General features: G+C 35.1%; 2 protein-coding genes across 4 annotated transcripts; both read right to left on the reverse strand.

Annotated features, from left to right (window-relative positions):
• Positions 1–588: 588 nt before the first annotated feature.
• On the reverse strand, positions 589–9,711 carry LOC116258956 (E3 ubiquitin-protein ligase At3g02290-like). 3 transcript variants are annotated; one of them, XM_031636486.2, is made up of 7 exons: positions 9,409–9,711; positions 8,664–8,826; positions 8,406–8,568; positions 5,970–6,405; positions 4,746–4,855; positions 932–991; positions 589–844 (listed from the first exon to the last, which is right to left on the reverse strand). In XM_031636486.2, the coding sequence occupies exons 3-6, from the start codon at positions 8,523–8,525 to the stop codon at positions 965–967; spliced, it is 693 nt and encodes a 230-aa protein (XP_031492346.1). In that variant the 5' UTR covers positions 8,526–8,568; positions 8,664–8,826; positions 9,409–9,711; the 3' UTR covers positions 589–844; positions 932–964. The 3 variants fall into 3 exon arrangements, with proteins under 3 accessions (XP_031492346.1, XP_031492344.1, XP_031492345.1); XM_031636484.2 differs by having other exon boundaries at positions 589–991; XM_031636485.2 differs by having other exon boundaries at positions 589–991; positions 8,406–8,579.
• A 4,897-nt stretch (positions 9,712–14,608) lies between these two features.
• LOC116259231 (uncharacterized) lies at positions 14,609–20,356 on the reverse strand. The gene is made up of 3 exons (XM_031636947.2): positions 19,893–20,356; positions 17,978–18,066; positions 14,609–15,108 (listed from the first exon to the last, which is right to left on the reverse strand). Exons 1-3 carry the CDS (start codon positions 20,239–20,241, stop codon positions 14,812–14,814), a joined length of 735 nt encoding a protein of 244 aa, XP_031492807.1. The 5' UTR covers positions 20,242–20,356; the 3' UTR covers positions 14,609–14,811.
• Positions 20,357–20,707: the final 351 nt, after the last annotated feature.

The following is a 20,707-nucleotide window of genomic DNA, read 5'->3' on the forward strand; positions in this document are numbered from 1 at the left end:
TTTCCATCAAATCAAATGCAATTCTTTTGTGCCCCAATTCCTCCGGTCTCGACATACAAGATGTGTAAATGACCTGACTAGGGCTGTAGTTACAAATGCAATTCTCTTAAGCCCCAATTCCTCCGGCCTCGACATATAAATAACCTAACTAGGGCTGGAGTTGGTGAAAGCGGCTAGATTGTAGTGTTTCTTTCAAGTCGTTTTGGAGGGACGTGGGCACCTAGCAAATTTACAAGGTTTTTCCAGACAACAGGGAAGGATTAGCAAAGCAGTTTCCGTAACCTCACATCGGGATTTTCTTACACTGATCGAATTGATTATTTTTCAAAGGGCACCAGTCAAACATAGTTTTGCTGTAATAGATCCAGATGCAAATTCTTACCCAAAAAGTAAGAGCTGCTTGTTTGTGAATCGTAGAAAGCCAGCCTTCTCAGTCATAACCAATGCAAAGCCAATCCCCACTAGTGGCCCATCATGTATAGTGGTTGAGAAGGTGCTATTCTAAACCTGACCATATCCCTACAATCTTAAACATAGCCCCACCATCACCAATCTTTTTCTTCAAAAAAAACATGCATGAAGACAAGGTAGAAATACTCAATAATCCCATTATATTCAAAGTTTGAACTATGTACAAGGGCATCTGGTCTTTTCTTCCAGTAGGATCTCAAAGAGATCTTCCAATAGAAAATCATTGTATGCAAAGGAAATTGTTGCATGCATGAAGACCCTCATCTGGCAACCAGCAGCTTCTCCAACACCCATTCATATCGTTCTCCCATTTGTTAGTATGTCTATATTAAATGATACTCAAGGTGAAAGTATGGGTAATAGTTACAGCAACCTGCACAATTTAGAAGAAAAGAAAAAAAGGGATTCATCCTGGATGTGATTCACCAATATCCACAGATATGTTCCAGTTTCCCATCACCTTCATAGTGCATTGTAGACGTCAATGACCATTTCATGGGCTTTCATTGAAAATCATTTCCTAAATAAATGAGAAGAAAAATAAGGATTATTACAACACTGCAAGAGCTAACCAAATCAACAATATTTTCAAGTTATTGGGACATAGTGCAAATGCCGTATTCTGAACATTCAAGTGTCAGAGAGAGAGAGACAGAGTACATCTTCCAGCGCATGTCATTGTTTACATAAGCATGTTAACTGAACTGATCAAACGTATCAACAGGCTACCACTGAAACTAGGCATGCTAACTTACTCAAACCTACGGCCTAGTTCCATATACAACAAGCTAACATCAACATGAGTATTAATACAACCTAGAGTCAGCAAGAGGCAGGCTTTTGGGAAGCTATAAACAATTTCAATTTTTCATAAAATTCTATCATTTTTTTAAATAAGAAACCATTGTTTTCCATAACGGACTTTAGAATGGCAGAAAAGTTATACCTTTATTGAAACTCTATTTAAGGACAGAAGATTGTCATTTAATTGAAAAAACTTAACTTTAGATATGTGCAAAAGCCGCAATCAAGGTTTAGAAGCCCTGGCTAGCAGTTAATACTCAATTTTCTATTTAAGTCACAATACTTACAAGAAGATCAAGAAGACGAACCCGGCACCCAATGGCCATATCTCCCAAGTTAAGGATGTGACTTAATATGTTCAGCTTCTAACTATAAATATTTTCATTTTCATAACTAACATGATACTTTGAAGTCCAAATACTAAAGACATCCAATACAAATAAACAAGACAGTATACAATAAGTCTTCCTTCTTCAACATGACCAGGTCCAAGTGTATACATCTTAACAATTAAAGCCCCTACAACTACATGTTAGTGATTCTAAAGCATTTGAAGCACAACTCCCTCCCTTCAAGCAGCAGTCTTTTCCTTGATCCTCAGGTACACGCTTCATGATCACTGACAATCTATAAACCTAATTGACTCCTTCTATCTAGTGGGTACACCAAACTGACACATAGTTCACTGCCACTAGTTATAGCCTCTGCATCTCACATTTTGACAACACAAAATGATCTATATTGGCATATATCATGCAACTCTTCCCTTTTGTTAGTTTCACAAAAGCTTGATAAGCTCTCTCACATTCATAAATTTCCCAGCCCATCTTCAGGAAAACCTTTACATAGTTCTGCCCAAAATTCCATACTAGTTCATGAGCCTGGACATCGATCCAAGAAGCAAGAAAGACTACTAAGGGTGCTTACATAATCTTTTTTATGATGGAAATGCTCACGCAATGCACTAACAGCTCCTTTTCACATCACTTATCAACCCCTTGCCAGAAACAGGGGAATAACAAAAGGTGGGAACAGTAAGATTACATTTTTCTGCTATTTGCCAAAATAAATGAACCATGTCATATGTATACAGTTGCAGAACTGGGATAAACACACTTCTATAATTTTAAAATCATTAGTACATGAGGTATATAGAAGAATTCAGATGTACAAAGAGTGCCATTAGCAAAAGAGACAGAGTCCCTGCCTAGGCACAACCAAATCTGCACAACACGTTAGGTGCAAGTCTCACACCCTGGACTGCCTAGGAATCCAGGCAATTACTGGGTGAATGCACTTCAGCATTTTCTTCTATTTTTCTTACTTGATTTTTTAAAAACCCATGACATATGTGGTGTTCAATGGTTCAATTATAAGGGTTTTCTTTCAATTTGTTCTCATTCTTTAAACCAATGTTGCTTTGAAATCTCAGTATGCATATTTTGTTTTAATTTTTTCCACTTTTTATATATTATATTTTTTTATTATTTTTATATTCACTTCATTTGTTCCGTTTATTTAACTGTTTACAATCCATAATTATAAACATAATCCTCAGGTATTTTTTGGCAAAGTTGTTGTTGGGAAAATCTCAGAAATTCAAAAGGTTATAGATAATAAAAAAACAACAATAACTTGAAAATGTTATAACAATTAAGAGTTTAATACTGATCTTCTTACAAATATGCTGATAATGGTTCAAATAGGTTTTCAATTTTGAAATAAACAAATAAGTGGAAATAAGCACTGAGAATACATTAGAAAGGGTTTTTAAAAAAAAGGGGAAAATATCGCGTTATTATTTTGAGAAATATTCATTTGTGACATTACGAGAAAATCATGGGCTTTCCCGTTTAAAAGCATTTCTGCCATTTTAACAATAAAAGTATGATATTGTCTAACAATTGCTGATAATTAACACTATTATAAACATATTTCCCCACTATAATCATATTTTCCACTACTGATATTCAGCAAACTTACCCAATTTTTGTATCAATTTCATATCATAATATAAAGCAGGGAAATAGCTAGCAGTCAAGATTATTGGAGACCATAATCCAACATATTACATCATGTTTGTAAACACATTTTCCTGCTTCAAATATGTTCCTACACTGAGTTCCTCACTTGTATCCCATGTTGTGTCGTGCTATGGGCACACTAATACCTATGTGTTGTGTCATGAATCAATTTATTAGAGAATAGAATTTGGCATATTATATAAGTCCTCGTCCTCAAGGTTGTAAAAGGTCTGCCCACATCTGCTGTCATCAGTCCAAGAATAAGAAACATAACACTAGATTTATTAATTAAGAATAAAGAAATATAAAATTTCCTATAAACTCATAATGCAAGAAATTATGATACTATCTACAAAATATTAGTACGAGCTACATAATTAGAAAATATGCTATGAATGGCATGCATATCACTACAAAGAAAATGCAAATTATGAAATGCTATGAACGTAAACAAGAAAACTAAACAAAAAAGTCAGGAAATCATAATAGTGCATGCAATTAGATTAATAAAAAAACAAAGTTGTATTTCACTGTCGTGATGACCATCACTACCAAAATCACAAGGATGATGGGTGCCTTTCTCTAGCATGAGCTCAACAAAAGAAAAGAAAAAAAATTTGTGTCATACTGCAACCAACCCAATATATGCTCAATATACATCCCAAACGGAATTCAGGGGTTTTCTCTTCAACTTTATGTACAAGAACAGTATGTCCTGTAGCCTATGCTGGATACACCACCACACTTGCAACACAGATTGCCATTTCAGAAGCACTGAAAGTAGTGGAACCAGGTGAGGGTGTGTGTATCTACACGGACAGAAAGAAACATGTATGCACATATAAACACATATTGCCCACCCAAAGGAAATGAAAATACCAAGCTAATTATCAAAGGATCTTCTAAAAAATACCCTACTCCGTCACATCAATTTCTGAGTCACATATTTGGACTGAGACTGGATCCATCATTTACCATATCTTAATTAATTCAAAGTCAGACTTGGATCCAGACATGTAAGTTTAAAACAAAATCAGGATCCATTAAGGGTAAGATCTGAATTTATGCACATATCGCATTTTGAATGTTTAATCCAAGTCAACATATTTTCGATCCAATTTACCTTTAATGGATCTGACTAAATTGAATTCATTTTGGGTCGAATAATTGGATCTTACAAACCCATTGACATCCCCCAGAACCATCATCCAGAGAACAATAAGTAGTCAGACAGAATTTGTAATGTGGTCTTTTCAGAAATTTGGCTCTTATGAGGATGTCACCCTACTTAACAATGAATATCACAAAATCACTTCAGAAAACAGCAATTCCTAGACAAGGAGAGCAAGAGAAAACAAACAAGTAGGAAGCTTTGAATATGAAAATTACCTAAAGCTAAGAAAGTTAAAAGGAGTGAAAATAAACCACAAAAAAAAAATCACTAACCTTTCCACACACAGGACAGCTTTCACTTCTTTCCATCCACTCATATATACAACCAAGATGGAAATGGTGAGAGCACTGGGTGATTATCTTAGGATCTTCAGGAGTATATTCTGCAAAAGAAAACATTTCTTAATGTCAACGTCTGTTAGTTGAAACAACGTCACATAGTCAATTAGTCATGGACAGGACTGGGGCATAACAGGTATAGGAGTAACCACATGACCAGTTGCGTATGTGGTTCTTGCTACACACGTATATATAGTATATCAATATATTAAATTTAAAATGTTTCACATATCAAGTAGCAAATTAACAATTAAATATTCAATGTCTGAATTATGTATAATGGTGTAAGAGTACATAGCAACCAACAATTAAGAATAAAACAAGATGCAGTTAATAATAGATACTTCTAGTCCTGCCAGTGAGGCTCATATGACCAGAGGAAACAATGTGGATGTGACATGCATAATACAAGGACAAGAGTCATTTTACATGATCTTCGAGTGAAAAATTAAGCACATTGAGAAAATTATATTTGTATTCTAACAAATAAACTTACTGTGGAAAGAAAGTGTATTTGACAATTGACACATGTTCCTGTTGTTTGGAAAAGAAAAAGGTACTTTATAGGTGTATATTCATGCGTGCATGGTAAGTTGATCGAATTGCAATACTAGTAACGGATATCCTGAATGTATAACTTAGTCCATCCCATCAGCCAGAAAAGTAAGAAATGTTCAAGTCAATTAGATGACATCACGTATGCTGCAAACTTTTCTTTTCACATGGGAATATCACATGAATGAACTACATGATGTTCAGTTTCAATAAGATAATTTAATTGACAATCAATTTACATTTGGATATTTTTTTTACTCGGAAAATGGCCCACAACTACTAGGAGCAGAAACAAAACTCAGGCATCAGCTTTTTGTTTAGCAAAGCCAAACATGAAAGATATGGGAAAACAGCTTGATAAATACAAAAGGCAAAAAACTGCTGAAAATACTAGCCACAATGACAATATTTATTGTGCAAGTTTATGACAAAGACACTTGTAATTTTACACAAACGACATAATTGACAATCTACGCATTTCCATATAAACCAGAAAGGAGGCCATGCAAAAAACAAGTACATAGAAATGTCAATCAGGACTCTAACACATCAAAGAACACCTAACAGACGTAACTAATCTGTACCTACATGATTCAGGCTCACCTTCAAGGCATGTAGGGCATACATCCTCATCTTCTGATGATGGAAATGTATATGCCACTTCACTTGACACTTTTGACAATAAGTGCTTGCTAGAGGAATCTGAGAGGCCATTTTTTGATTGCCCATCATATTCTGTTCTCTTCCACTTCTCTGAAAGAGAATCTAGACCACTACTACTGCTATTTCTTTGAAGAGGTTCAGATTCATCATGGAAATGGCTAGATGCCTTCTCTCTCCTTGATATCAAGCCATCACGTTGTAAACGAGAATATCTAGAATCCACATCATAGGGCAATGGTCTTGGAGGTGAACGGTACATGTCCAGTAAAGAATTATCAACCAAGGGTGAAACTTGACCAGGTGCTGCCAAAGGTGTTACCCCTTGAGGAGCTGAAGTGACAGCACGAATTTCTCCTTGCTGGAATAATGAGGTGTACTGGACCAAAAAAAAAAAAGAAAATTTGGATAATCACATTTTATCCTTAAAATGTGCTAGACAAAATTTTCTCTGTGGGCCCTACAAAGGAAAAGAGATTTATTATATCCAATACAACAATTTAGAGCAACAATAAAAAGGTTAAAAAATTTCCATATTAAGGTAAAATGGTAATTCAGATGCATTGTTCATGAAAAACAAGAACCAAACCAGGCTGTGAACTGAGAACCACTTATATGCATAGTACAGAAAAGTAAAGAATGTTGGGTCAACGTTTTCTGTGAAAAGATTAATGTATTGCACAAACTGTCACAAAACAGTTGATTAAATAATCCTTGATATGTAGTTGAGGTACATATTTATTGCAAATGTCAAATGCTATGATCCTTGAGTACTCCTTTATTAGCTTATGCAAAAAAAAAAAAAAAAAAAAAAAAAGAGAAAGAAAACATCCAACCAATGCAAGACAAAATAGAAATGTCTCAATTGCATCCATACTGAAGAAAGGAATATATTATATAACATCCTTGATAGAGGTTAACTTTATAGTTCATGAATTCCTTTTGTATGAATATGTGTGCATAACATATACACACATGAATCTATACTATACGAGCTTAATATGAAGGTACTGAACTTATTTAGGAAAAGCGTAGATTATTTATGTCAACCAAATGCAATTGAAAGCTAAATGGAGGTGTAAGATGTAGAGAATGCTAAGTTGCTAACCATTTTATGGAACTCATGCTAGAGTATTAGGAGAAAAACAAGACTATTCTGAAGAAGGAAATTCTTCATATCAATTTTATGGAACTCATGCTAGAGTATTAGGAGAAAAACAAGACTATTCTGAAGAAGGAAATTCTTCATATCAATTTAATGATTGCTGAAAAACCAAAAGGTGGAATAAGATCACACCTAAAATGACACTCAAGGATTTTTCTTCTTTCCTTTATTGATAATTCAATGCAATTCCAGCTTTACTTGATTTCTGGAACTAACATAATTCATATGAATTCCGTTTATGCAGTCATTTATGGTTCACAGCAGTGTGCCTTCTTTTAACCATTCTAACAATGTTTCAGGTCACTGCTTTTGTTATGTATTTTCAACATCTGATACTCATTTGTATTTAATCATTTCCTAAGCAAGCATCTTCTTATGCTGCAATTTTGCTGTTTCCATTATGCTTAGGCATTTTTTTCCTTTTCACTGTTTGCAGTCAAAATGTTGCAAAAAGTAATTTAGTTTTATATAATTGTTTCCTTTTGACTATATTTACATCTTACGGTATGATCAGTTTGACACATGTGCTACTTAAGCCCTTGCATTACGCTTAAGCAGAACATTGCACAAACCTCCACATGTCAGAATGATGCATTTAGAAGTACCTAATCGTGAATTAACGCCAAGACAACACTATTCAACATGATTATAAAAAGGAAATTAACATTTAACAGAGATATTTAAGTAAGGTTATGAAGCTAACCATGGAATAACCAATTTTCTAGCTAACTTAGATGCATGGGATTCATAACTTTATTAAAACACAAAGCTCCGTATTCTTCATGGTAACATTTCTGATAGCCCAGCTGAAAGATTATTCAGTTACATCCATAAATTATTGTCAGCCTGCCAGTAAGGACTACCTAGATGGCCTAAGAAGGCTAAGATGGCCATGGTGTAAAGGAAATGCCACTTCTTGGAAACAGCAAGCTTTTGATGTCACATACTGAAAACCTTCTGTCCCTTCCGGGTTGCCACAATTACTGTGGCAACTGAATGTGCTCAATTACTTCTAACACGCAAGAATATGGAAGACAAGCAAGAGTAGACACATGGATGTATAACTTAAACCCTGAAGGATAAAGCACTAGCCAAAGAATTGGCAATTGACAAGTAATTCCAGAGTCTATCACACAATATCTAACAGACGAAACAATGAAATCTGAGTAGTATCTAGCTCGAACAAAAGAACGCCTTTACCATCAGAAACATACCGCACGTAAAAGCTGGTGAATGAAGCATCTCACGCACATACAATTTCTGTAAACTGATCCATTAGTGTAGGCCAGGTCCTCAAAATCTTCCAGATGTAAACAGCAACATACAGCACCCATACTGAAGTTGCTTCAAATATATACTCTGACAATATTGATACTCCTGAAGATCCTCTAACAAAATCGAAATCACTTTTCCATCGGTATTTGCAAATAACTTTTTACTTATCATATATGTGCTAGAATAAAACGAATTACCAGATATTAGTGGAGATCATTGCCTTTTCAACCAAAACCAGACCTTGCAGACTAGTACTTCCTCCATCAAGCACAGAAAAGACTAAGCCCCAGCACTGGATTAGTGCGCCAGGTTTAACACCCACACACTACACAAAAAGTAATTCGATTTCTCCAATTTTACCTGTCTCAGTTAAAGCGGACTATGTCAATCGGCAGTTGTTTAGCATGAACTGACAAATGAAATATCAACAAAAAACATGTTTAACAACAATGTATATATATAAAGCAAAATAACCCTTACATTAGCAAAATTTCAGAAGAGAATAAAAAAATCGAAGAAAATTGCCCATGGTTGTAACCAATTTCAGATAAGAGCTACCCTTAATGGCATAACCAACAAAAGGATGATTTACCATCAAATAGGACAGGCAAAGGGCATGTCTAGAAATTCAGAATATATTTTGAGAAATTAAGATCCCACATAAACCTCCAACTTCCCCAACATTGGGACAAGAACAATCCACTACAGGATACACACGAGAATTCATTAAGGAAAAAAAAAAAGGAAAATCAAAACATCACCACCCAAAATATGAAAAGAAAGAGGAAAACTATAGTACCCCAATGGACCAAAAACGGCCAAAAAACGTAGCGTCTCAACTAAAAACCCGATGATTAGAGGCGACAATCAGAAGAAGAAGAAAACAAGTCCTCGAACACCACAATGAAACGAAAGGAAGATGCGCGAAGGAGAAGAAGGCACCTTCTGGGCATCGATGATCGCCAGCCCAAAAGGAAAAATTGGAAGAAAAGGATCGAGAGGACGGTGAATTTCCTGCCGGCCAGAAACAGGGGAGGTGGGGGTGGAGGGTTTTTGAGAGGCGTTAGTTGGTGGTATCTTCAATCCAAACTGAAGCTACAAATATAGAAACAGAATAGAAATAGAACTATATATGTAAATTTTAAGGGGAACCAGCAGAGAGGAAGGGGAGAAAGACAGAGAGAATCCGATTTTTAGGATGTTTCTTTCCTTCTTGCTTTGGCACAAACGAGAGACCTTGAGAGAGAAAATATGGGAGGGTGACGGGTCATCATTAATGATGAAGATGCCGTAGTGCGGTGCCTGATTACCATTGTGCCCTCGGACGTCTATCTCTCCGTCTCTTTCTCTGCAGAATCTCCGTTCAATACAATAGAATCCTTAAAACGATACGCGTAGAGGATATGAATCGGTCTTGTGGTTCTGTATCGGCCGATAACAAATATCAAATGAATATATTAGTATTTATTTTGCTAATATATCTGCCGACAAAATCCGATTCGGCTGTCATTGAGTGACGCCATATGGATCCACATTACAAAAACCATATTTCAAAGTTCCTTTCTTGGAATCAACTTGTGTATATACATCCAACATAAGTTATTGTAATTTACCCTACTTTGTTTGGTGGATATAAAGGTGTTTTACTTCTTAGTAGTAAATTGACAAATTGTAGGTTTGTTGATTTTTTAATATATGAAAGTATGTATATATTCATGTTAGAATAACATGACACGGAACTTATTTTTCCCTTGAAAATAAATGTAGAACATATTTGTAAAATTAAATGAATAAGAAATTTTATTATTTATGAAAGAATAGACTTTTTTGTAAATGTCTGCAGGTGCCGAAGATCTTATATATATATATATATAAGATGAATTTATTTAACTTAATTTTTGAACAAGGTGAGATGGATAGACATGATTTTAGCTATAAACAAATATGGCTCGCCGAATGTTTAGCCACTAAAATATAATGTGTAGCTACTAAGTTTATTTTATTTACATATAATTCATTAATTTTTCAGTTTTTTTTTTCATACATGAATGCTTCTTAAAATTTGAAATTAAACTTAGAGTGATCCTTAACCAGAAAATTATGGCTCGGCTTAGCCATTGGAAAGAAAAATAATAATAAAGAAGAAGACAAACCGATTTTGTCATTCATTATTGACTAAGTTCCAATAGTTGTTTCACAAAGATACGCCGCGTCTCTTCTATCCTGGAAACTTTTTTTTTTTTTTTTTCTCACTAAGAAAGGAGAAACTAACCCGAGGGATCTGACTGAGTTGGTTTGACCGAGCAGCTGACAATATAATTTAAGCTTTAAAATAGAATATAGTAAGAAGAGACTACAATTAATGGAGTTTGGACCTGCTGACAACAACGCACCTTCGCTTGTGTTATATTTATGCTGCCAAAATAGCTAGAGATCCTATTAAAGCTTAAAGGAACATGACAGTCATAAATTTGTTCTGCTCCAAATAATAATTTTCACTGGCGCCCATCCCGTGGCAAAACCCACCATGTTGACGATGGTATTGTGATTCGCATGTCAACTAATCTACACTGTTTAAAATATATTATATATATATAACATCAGCACCCATTATCAAATAAGTTTTTTACATTTTGTGATTCTAAAAACTATCGTGAATTGTGCATTCTGTAATAACATTTCATTGGCAATTGTTTTTAGCCACATAATGAACCATTTGTGACAGTTTTAAACTTTGCAAAAATATATAATAAAACTCATCTAGTAATGGACATTAACCAGCTGATTTATATATATATATATATATATATATATATGTCATCAGCAGTCATGAAAAAATTAAAAAGCCTAGTGACCTCTTGTACGGAAGATTCATCTTTTAATATCCTTAATTGATATATGGACAAAGATCTACAGGAAGTTATCCGATAGATTTTCAAGAGGAAAAATAATCATTTGGTGGAGTGTACTAATATTTTATTTGGCTCATATATACAATATATAGATGTCACTGTCACCTTGTCTGGCGTAAGTGTTAAGATATTTTGTCAGCTATAACGTTTTAAGTATTTTTTATTTGTCCTTTTGTGCATACAGAAGTAAGAGGACTTAGGCCTTTCTTCATATATCTTTTACTCACTCAAGAACATATAAGAGGACTTAGGCCTTTCTTCAGATATCTTTCACTCACTCAAGAACATATGGATACAGAGTTATATATCTGCTAGAACAAAAAGAATTAAGACCTTATGGTATGGGCCGCTTTAAGAGCAGAAACAAAGAAATACAGCTATAACTCTGGGCTGTGATATATATATATATATATGTGTGTGTGTGTTTTCTGATGTCTAAGCATTTCCTCACCAGGCTAGATGGTCAGGGTTGATATGGGCTTTTCCTCCTTGTAGTGTTCCTCTTTCATCTTCTTTCAGTAATCCAAGATTTTTATACTGAAATGGCGTCATCATGACATAATAAAGACAAAAGAAAAATGTGTGAGAGAGGGGAAGAGTAGAGTAGCATTATTGTTAGTAACAGAACATGTTGACACCTGTTAATAGACTGGATTAGAATATATATCTGCATTCTCGGATGTTCATGTATTCGGATTTGAATTATAATAATGAGAATAATTTTATACCATAGTCAAATCAGAATCTGAATTCAAAAATCGGAAACCATTCTGCAATCTGGATAACATATGAATCCAACTTTTGAATCAAATCGAAACCACATTGTGATATCTTAAGGCACAACTTCAAAATGTATGGACATCGTTTATATGATATTAATCTAAAACTATATCTGATCCGAGTCTGAATCTAATTGGATATTCATCTGAATCCAAATCCAACCAAACACCACTTTTTAAATCTGAATCCAATCCAACTTCTTGATCATATATCAACTAGAGCTTTTTTGAGTAATTTGTCATATATCTAATCTAAATCAAGTTTATTGACACCCATAATTTTGAACATAATCTAAAATCATAGGCCAGCTACACTTCATAATCTAAGCTTGAATCCAGGTCCTCCTATCCATAAGTATCCACCTTTTAATTTACTTTAAATATCACTCTTGGAATCATAATCATATCCTTAAATTAAAGTAGACATTGAGAAGGAGCTGCGCCAAATATTTTCATATAACAATTGGTGAATTGATCAAGTACAATGTTAATTCCTGAGGGGGTCGCGCAACTGACGGGACAGAGGGTGGTAGGCTGTCGGTTTTTGTATTAAGCTCTCATGGTATTTATTAACTTTCAATACTACAAAAAAAAGGCACCGATAAGCAAGTTGAAGCACAATAGAAACATCAACTCACAATACTCCTCTTATTCAACCAAGCAGTACGATGAAATACTCCTATTCACTTGAAACATATGCAACTCTAAAGATCAAACAAAAGGGAGCGATGGGTAATAATAATCCAAATAAAAGAGATGCATAGCTCAACAATATACATCATAGTCACATACATATTTGACCAATGAGTTTATTTTGTAGATGATATTCTAAACCTAACTGACATACTGCTTTAAACCCCTTGCTTCAAGTGGCGAAGAGTTCAAACCTTCTCATTGATGTAAGCTCCTAGAAAGAAAAAACGGAGCTCGTCATCTCTAAAGTAACTTTTCTCCTTTGAACATTGTCCCTTCAACTTGGTACCATGATTGACATGTGAGACTTAAACTCTCATATGTTTACAGAAGCGGAGGAGCCTTGACCCCCCTTGAGATTTTCATAAATTCAAAATTTTACATATAAATTCTAAAAAAAATTGTTTAACTTCTATAAAAATTATATATATATATATATATATATATATATATATATATATATATATATATATAGAAAGAGAGAGATAGAGAGAGAGAGAAAAAAATTAGTAGAAACCAGACAGTTAGGTCAGGGATAAAAAAAAGGTTTTTAATTTTGATATTCTTTTTTTTTTTTTTTGCAAACTAACCTTATTAGTATGAACTTCAGAATATTTTGATGCAAAACATATATTAAGTTGATCATTTGTTAGACTTTAATATTGTTTTTTATAATAAGAGAAAATGAGTGGCCCACATAGCTTCAACATTTGATAATAAAAAATCCACATTTTCTTTTATAAAAACAACTTGAATCAAAGTATGTTTCATACCAAAATACTTTTTATAAATATATTAAGATGTTTATATGTTACTTAAACTAATAAAATGAGCTCACCAACCCAAAGATAAATGTTTGGTTTATCATTTTACACCATACAGATCATAAAGTTCACGTATTGTTTCTTTTGCAAGCAAACAAATTTAATGTTCAAATTCTTCATTTCTTTTATAATTAATAGAGGGGGAACCCAATTCAGATCTGGACAAGTTTGGAACAGGGGCGGAACCATATGTGGGCATGTGTGGGCAGTTGCTCACACAGTCCCCACAAGTATTCACTTATTTTCACATTAACGACCTCCAATAATTTGTTTATTCATATACTTTATGCCCTTTAATTAGTTGGTTAGTAACCCTTAATCATTTTATTATGTCAAAAAAATTTTAGATAAATGTCCCTTGGCCAAAAGATCTTTGGCTTTGTCCCTAGTTTAGAATCGAAATCTAGAAGGACCTCATCTCAACCTTTTAGTTAGAAGAGGTGATCTGCTTTCGCTTCAAAAGTGATTTAGATGCAAAATTTACGTAGAATTCTTAAGATTGGCCTCTTCATGTTTAACATTTTTTAGAGAACATATTTAATACCTCTTCGTATTTTTAACGCACTTTAGAGAATATATTCAATGTAAAGTTATATTTTTTTGAATATTCAGATGCAGCCTCTGACCCCATATCTTTTGGCTCTGTCCCCTGATGGTAGGATACCCGAGAAACCATGAAGCACTTCTGATCACTGCTTATAAGAAGCTTGCTTATAATCTTCAAATTGAAGTTTTTCATATTGAAATAGTTTGTGTTGTGTACAGCTTTTATAAAGAGTCCAATGTGCATGTCTGTTTGTGTTTGCGTGTGACAATTTCCTCTAACTAACCAATATTTGGGGGTTGTTTGTTACTATTTCATAAATGGACTTCAAAAATTGGGGCAGATTCATAAAGCACGGTATTCAATAAACTTACCAAAAGGCCCCTTGAATAACAAATTGTAAGATTTGATATTTGTGACAAGTCCCTAACTAGCCAATCTACTCATGTGCATCTATATGCAATTGCTCATGTACACAGAAGGATACAAGAATCAATCTCAAGCACAAAGGCACAAGACAGACCCACACAAATAAACACAAAAAAAATGAAGTAAAGGAAAAAAAAAAAATGCAGCAAGTTAGTTTTTGATTCTCAAGCTAAGAGCCAGAAGTCCTTGTGCTTCTTGGTGGTCAGAAGGTAGCCTCCCACATTCCCTCCTTTCTTCCTGACAGCCAAGGTCATGCAATGTGCATGCTGTATGCAGTATTCCACAAACCCACCATTGCCACTACTGCTACCCCTTTCCCCTGCCCATGTCATGAGCAGTCTCCATGTGAGCGACCTCTTCCTCTGCCCAAGGATCAGAAGGGATGCCTCTTCTTTCCTTGCCTCCCCTACTATGGTAGGGCCCTTCTCTTTCCCTTCCACCAGTGAAGTCTGCACCTCTACCTGTATGTGCATCCCAACATCTTTCATTAGCCACACACAGTTTTCTTATGTCCAATCCATGATTATATATATATATATATATTGCAGATTCATGAATTGGAAATTTCTGTTGATTTCGGGCTATGTCACAAGGATACGTGTGTCGGTTGACTTGTCGCCCGTGTTCAACTCAAAACTTTTCAAGAGCTTTTATGAACTTATGAAGTTGAGACACAATTGTGCAGCATTTTTAATCAGCAACAAGGATTTTTTTTTTTTTTTTGAATAGTTAGAAGCCACTTATTATCTCTATGTGCATAGATGGCACCCAAATCCATGAAAGGAACAAGTGGGACAGACTGGAAAGGCCACAACTACTTGAATGGTTGGCAATATTTATGCATTGTTACATGGAAAATGGAAAGCCACAGCATTTGGTATTTGAATGTGTTCCAAAGAATCATTCGGAAGACATGGAGAAATTATTCCGAAGTTGATTTGCAGAAGCAAATGATCCAAGTTTGAGGTTTTCTGTTACAATATGAGGCATTTGTTTTGCATTGTGATTCCTAATTAATGTATCTATTGTAGGCTAAGTGTGTGTGTGTGCATATATATATATACACCCCACCCCAGCTTTAGCTTGAGGGAGAAGAGATACCCATTGCATAAAAACAAAAAATAACAAAAATATTGAAGCAAAGAAAGCATGATCTATGTATCCATGGTGCTCATGATAATGACATGCTGCCTTGTGTTTTGTCAGCTGAACTAACGTTGATCAAAAGCACAAACGCATGCTGGCAGTTCATAATCAACCCCATGTGAAGGGAATCATCCATCTTTTAGACGGGCCAATGTGTGGTCAAATTGGTACTATTTATTCTAGCTGTGCACCTTGTACTTTCTTCAAAAAAAAAAAAAAGGCAATTAAAATGCACAAAAGGACAAAATTCGACAAAAGAAAGACCAACAATATATCCATAAGCTGGTATTGTCTAATAAAAGTACAATTTTTTTTTAAAGTAATGCAAATAAAATATGCAGTAAATACGACAATAAATGTTAAACCCCATTCAAAACCCGGCAAGAAATAAAGTTAATGCTTTTACAACCTCTTTCTCTTCTTTTTCTTTTTCATTTGCAACGACCAAAAGGGAACAAATAAATTGGCCCACGAACACTTTCTTTAGGGGACATAATGAAGACTGAAGTGGTCTCTTCCCCTGTTTGGCGAAAACAAAGTGACGTCCAAAAGCTGGACAAAATCATGCCTTATTCCTAATCTTCTTTTGCTTTTCTTGATCTGTATTTTTCCTCGCTCCAATTATAAGTTTCTAAGGGATGATGAAACGAAAGATGAGGATGTGCCATGAAAAGGTCCCTCGAATAGTACGAAAAGACAGGGAACGACCTTTTGACTGATTCAAATTACTGAAACAATCTTAAGAACAACTTATTAAGATGCATAAGTGATCTAAACATGGACGATCTAAATATACTGGAACTAATTCCAGATTTGGTCGGGTTATTTATTAATTGGTCTTCTCTAAATAGTTTGATCAGTAAAGACTTGGCACGATTCGGATGTAAGTTTGTATTTTATATGCCGTCCACAGTTCGTATGGAGGTGGATTGAGATTTTCTCATAATACATGCAATTTTAATTAAGGATGGGTAGGTTGCATAATCATAATTATTGGGCAGTAAAGCACTTTGCACCCCAAATTAAAGAAAAGAAGAATAAAAAAGCGTCTAGTTCCCTTTTCTTTTCTTGTTTTCTTTACTTTTCTCTGAGATTATTTTCTTTAGGCGCTTTTTAGACAGACAATGATTAAGAAAATCCTGAAATTGATATATGAAAAGCCAACAGTAATTGTTGACACTTTGATTTAGGGTTTGACAGTTGCACTTTCCAACAATTGGTTTGTTCGTATGCGTGAAGGGAACATTTGGCAGTAAGAACATTATTGAGTAATTGTTTGACACCCTTGACATATTGTTACTGTCCAGTGAGTCTACTTAGTAGATTCATAAAAGACTATTGGTTTCATGATTTTGCTTTAATTTTTGAGGGCTATTACATTGGATAGCAACAATTTGAGATAAATTTACAAAACATTATATTGGTGTTCTCGACTCCTTAGCATGGAGAAATAATTGGACTTGCATTCAAAATATAGAAAATACTAAAAGGTAAATTTAAAAGGGCAGGTAATAAAATAGATTAAGGAAAGAAAAAGAAATGAAAAATAAAAATCAATATTTGGTAACCAAGATTTCATGCTTGCTTTGTGAAAAGATAAAAGGAATACAACAAATAATGTAAACTTTTATTTCGCAAAAATGAAAAGTAACAACCATACTTCTTTTAATCTGTAATTACCAAAGAGAAAATCTAGTCATAAAGTTTTCCAAAGGAGCTCCAATTTCAAGAGGTAATCATGTTAACGAGTTTAGTCTGTTTCAGTTTATAGTTAATTAAAATATATTGTGAGCGATTTTCAATAAACCTAAGTGCGATATACTCGTCAACTTGAGTGTCATATTTGCTACTAAGCACACTCGGTATCCACAAATAATGCTAAAAACAGGGACTCAACCTACCTTTATCTCAAGACTTCCTAAATCTTGTCTTGTAAGTTATGATCCTGCCTTGAGTGAGTGGTCATACCCAACCCGTTCGGGCTTGAGCTTGACAAAACCCTGCTCCATCGGTTTTAACCAGTATTGTTAAAAAGGGTGCGGGCGCCAATCCATCTTATCAGCCGATACGGGCAGTATCGCCCTATTTTCCATTTCTAATAAAAAATAATATCAAAAAATAAATGACGACGGCTGGCTTGGGTTCAATACGAATAAGGAACACATAAATGTTTAGGTTTTTTACCTGTGGATTGCGTGCACGGCAGAGATTTTTCATCGATTGCAGCAGATCCTTCTCCTTGGCGTGGACCTTAGCTATCGATCTTTTCGGTCCTGCTCTCATAAAAACATTAGAACAGGGGAAAAAAAAAACAACAACAACAACAAATTAGACCTTAGAGGCTTCAATATATACTATATAGAGGGGAAGACAGAAAAAACCTTGATGTATTTTACATTTTTATAAAGTATATGCTGGATCGGAGATGAGCAAGTACTACCGGACAGGGATTTATTTAAATTTGATCGACACATATGAATAAAGATATTGCTATTTCTATAGTATTAGATCTAATAAAGGTGATTCCAATGCCCGTTAGGACTCTGCCTAAACCCGACTGGTCACTAATTGAAAGAAACCGGAGCTCAGATCCAAAATCTTACTATGATATCCGATACGGATTTGGATTTCTTGGACCCGAATAGAATCATATCCTATAAGGCTGTTCCGAAAACAAACGCAACCCGGCCCAATCAAGATGGGATTGGTACTCTACATGTATACAAGTAAAATTTTATTTGGATCGGGTCTTCTAGCAGGCTTAACAATTCCGTATCCTGTTTCTGAGAATGTTGTACACGTGTTTGACAGTAAGGATACTAATATATAGGATGTTCATAAATCTGATTTAGACATGATATCCAAGGTAGGATATGAAAAATATTGGCATCTGTTTAAGAATCCGGATCCGATTCGGCATCTGACCAAATTCGGATTTAAGTACATTTGGCTGAATTTGGATTGAGATCAGATATAGTTTTAAATAAATATCCTATACTCAATGTCTAGATTCAGATCTTAATTTACAATAGGATTTAGATTGAATTTGGATTATGAATTTTTATTTCATATTCAGATATGCTATGGACTTTTCTGCCTCAAAATTAGAATAATAATAAATAGTTATATGAAAAAGCATATATGCCAAAGTATATTCAATTTGAATCTATTCATTAAAATCACAGTGTTCCATGAATACAAAGTAGGATGCATTTGTAAAACACTAGAATCCAATGTTATATAAATTTGTCTCAATCTTTGAAATTACCACCAACTGATCAGGATAAATTAAAGGTTTTACCCATTGACAAATTCAAATTAACTAGTTAATAATGAATGTATCTAGATTCGATTAGCTAGTCCAACCATGAACCAACTGATGATTTTGATGTTAACAAGATACAGATTCAAGATCTAAAACTATTTAAAGGCATACAAATACCAAAACTAATATAAAAACGGATCTGGATTCAGTTAGATATCTGAACCAAACCCGTGTGACTGACCTTGCTACTACTAGCAGGCTGGCAGCATGCGGTTGCCACTCTCGAAGAGCTTCTACCAACATAGCTTAGCTACCAAAATCATCGTTATAACGATTCCAAAATATCGTTATTTATAAGTATTTTCTAGGCCACTGTAAATTGCCGTTCGCCTTGTTAGAACACACAGAAAGCGTGCAAACGACAATTACGAAAATAAAAAGGAAAAAAATAGTTACTAAGTTGATAAAATCAAATGCCCCATAATTTGAAAGTAACGAGATATTTAATTATTTTCTCATGTATTTCCCGATTACACTCAAAATTCTACTACTGTTTAGAATATAAGGGGAAGAGTATTAATAATTCATGAAAATTGGTATTTTACTACGCCAATTCTTCTATTTAGAGTCAAAGGGAAATAGTATTCATGGGGAATGATATTCATGAAAATTGAACTCTTCTTTTCGATTTAGTGTGTGTGTGTGTGTTTTTTTCAAAGCTTAGCAATTCGGCTTACCGTTTGTTTTCCGATAGATAGAAAGAGAGGGAAGCGATGTGATCGAGGGCAAATCTGTCAAGGAGAAAAAAAAGAAAGACTTTCTCTCTCATCTCACCTGCGTTCCCGCCGGCGGTCGGCTTGCAGACGCAGAGGAGGAGGAGGGTGTCGTTGGGTTGGACGGCGTGCGTGAGGGCCCACTGAATGGCCGACCTCGTCTCGGCCGCCGTGGTCGCCGGATCCACCACGATCACGATCCTCCTTCCCACTCCCGTCCATCCTCTCGAACTCGCCTTCTCCTTCGGATCTCCCTCCGACAACGGTGTCTCCTTCGTCTCGCCGTCCTCGGCTGACCTCAGCCTGGCTTTGGGGTCCGCTCCCGAGGCCGGCCTCACCGCCACCGTCGCCTGGGTTGAGATCCTGTTCAGGCACCACGACGAAAACCTCGCCCTGAAGTTCCGACACATTGTTCGCCGATGACGACGACGAAGAAGAAGAAAAGGAGAGCTCTACTCCGACGTCGCTCTCTCTCTCTCTCTCTCTCAATTGCGAGAGAACACGATTTAGAAGGCCATGGCTGCCCTTTCCTTTTCATTTCATGACAGTTTCCATGACGCACCCTATGCCATAATATTACGCTTCAGCCCTTCATGCTTTGCCTTCTCCTTTCCCAAGGCAGCAAGAAAGCGGCAGGAAACTTCTCGTTAACTTCACGATATCTTCAACTAATCCTTTAAAAACACGGTTTTTCTTTCCTTTTGTCCTAATGGCAAGTGGGAGACCGGATTAACAAGCCTTACGAAGACAGCGCCTTTAAAAAAACAAAAACAAAAACAAAAACAAAAACAAAAAAATTCCTTATTAAAAAGCAAATTCCACCTACTTTTATTTTAAAACCCCGATATTCATGCACTTTTGATAATCGTTTTAAAT

Source organism: Nymphaea colorata, chromosome 8, assembly GCF_008831285.2.
Source record: "Nymphaea colorata isolate Beijing-Zhang1983 chromosome 8, ASM883128v2, whole genome shotgun sequence".
Classification (NCBI taxonomy): domain Eukaryota; kingdom Viridiplantae; phylum Streptophyta; class Magnoliopsida; order Nymphaeales; family Nymphaeaceae; genus Nymphaea; species Nymphaea colorata.

Coding starts and splice junctions, on each gene's coding strand:
- LOC116259231 (XM_031636947.2), bottom strand. CDS start 20,241: ATGTGTCGGAACTTCAGGGCGAGGTTTTCGTCGTGGTGCCTGAACAGG. Junction 18,067..19,892: donor GACCGCCGGCGGGAACGCAG/GTGAGATGAGAG, acceptor TTATGAGAGCAG/GACCGAAAAGATCGATAGCT. Junction 15,109..17,977: donor GCCGTGCACGCAATCCACAG/GTAAAAAACCTA, acceptor ATGCACATACAG/GTAGAGGTGCAGACTTCACT.
- LOC116258956 (XM_031636486.2), bottom strand. CDS start 8,525: ATGGGTGCTGTATGTTGCTGTTTACATCTGGAAGATTTTGAGGACCTG. Junction 6,406..8,405: donor TTCACCAGCTTTTACGTGCG/GTATGTTTCTGA, acceptor TTTTTGGTCCAG/TACACCTCATTATTCCAGCA. Junction 4,856..5,969: donor ATGCCCTACATGCCTTGAAG/GTGAGCCTGAAT, acceptor TTTCTTTTGCAG/AATATACTCCTGAAGATCCT.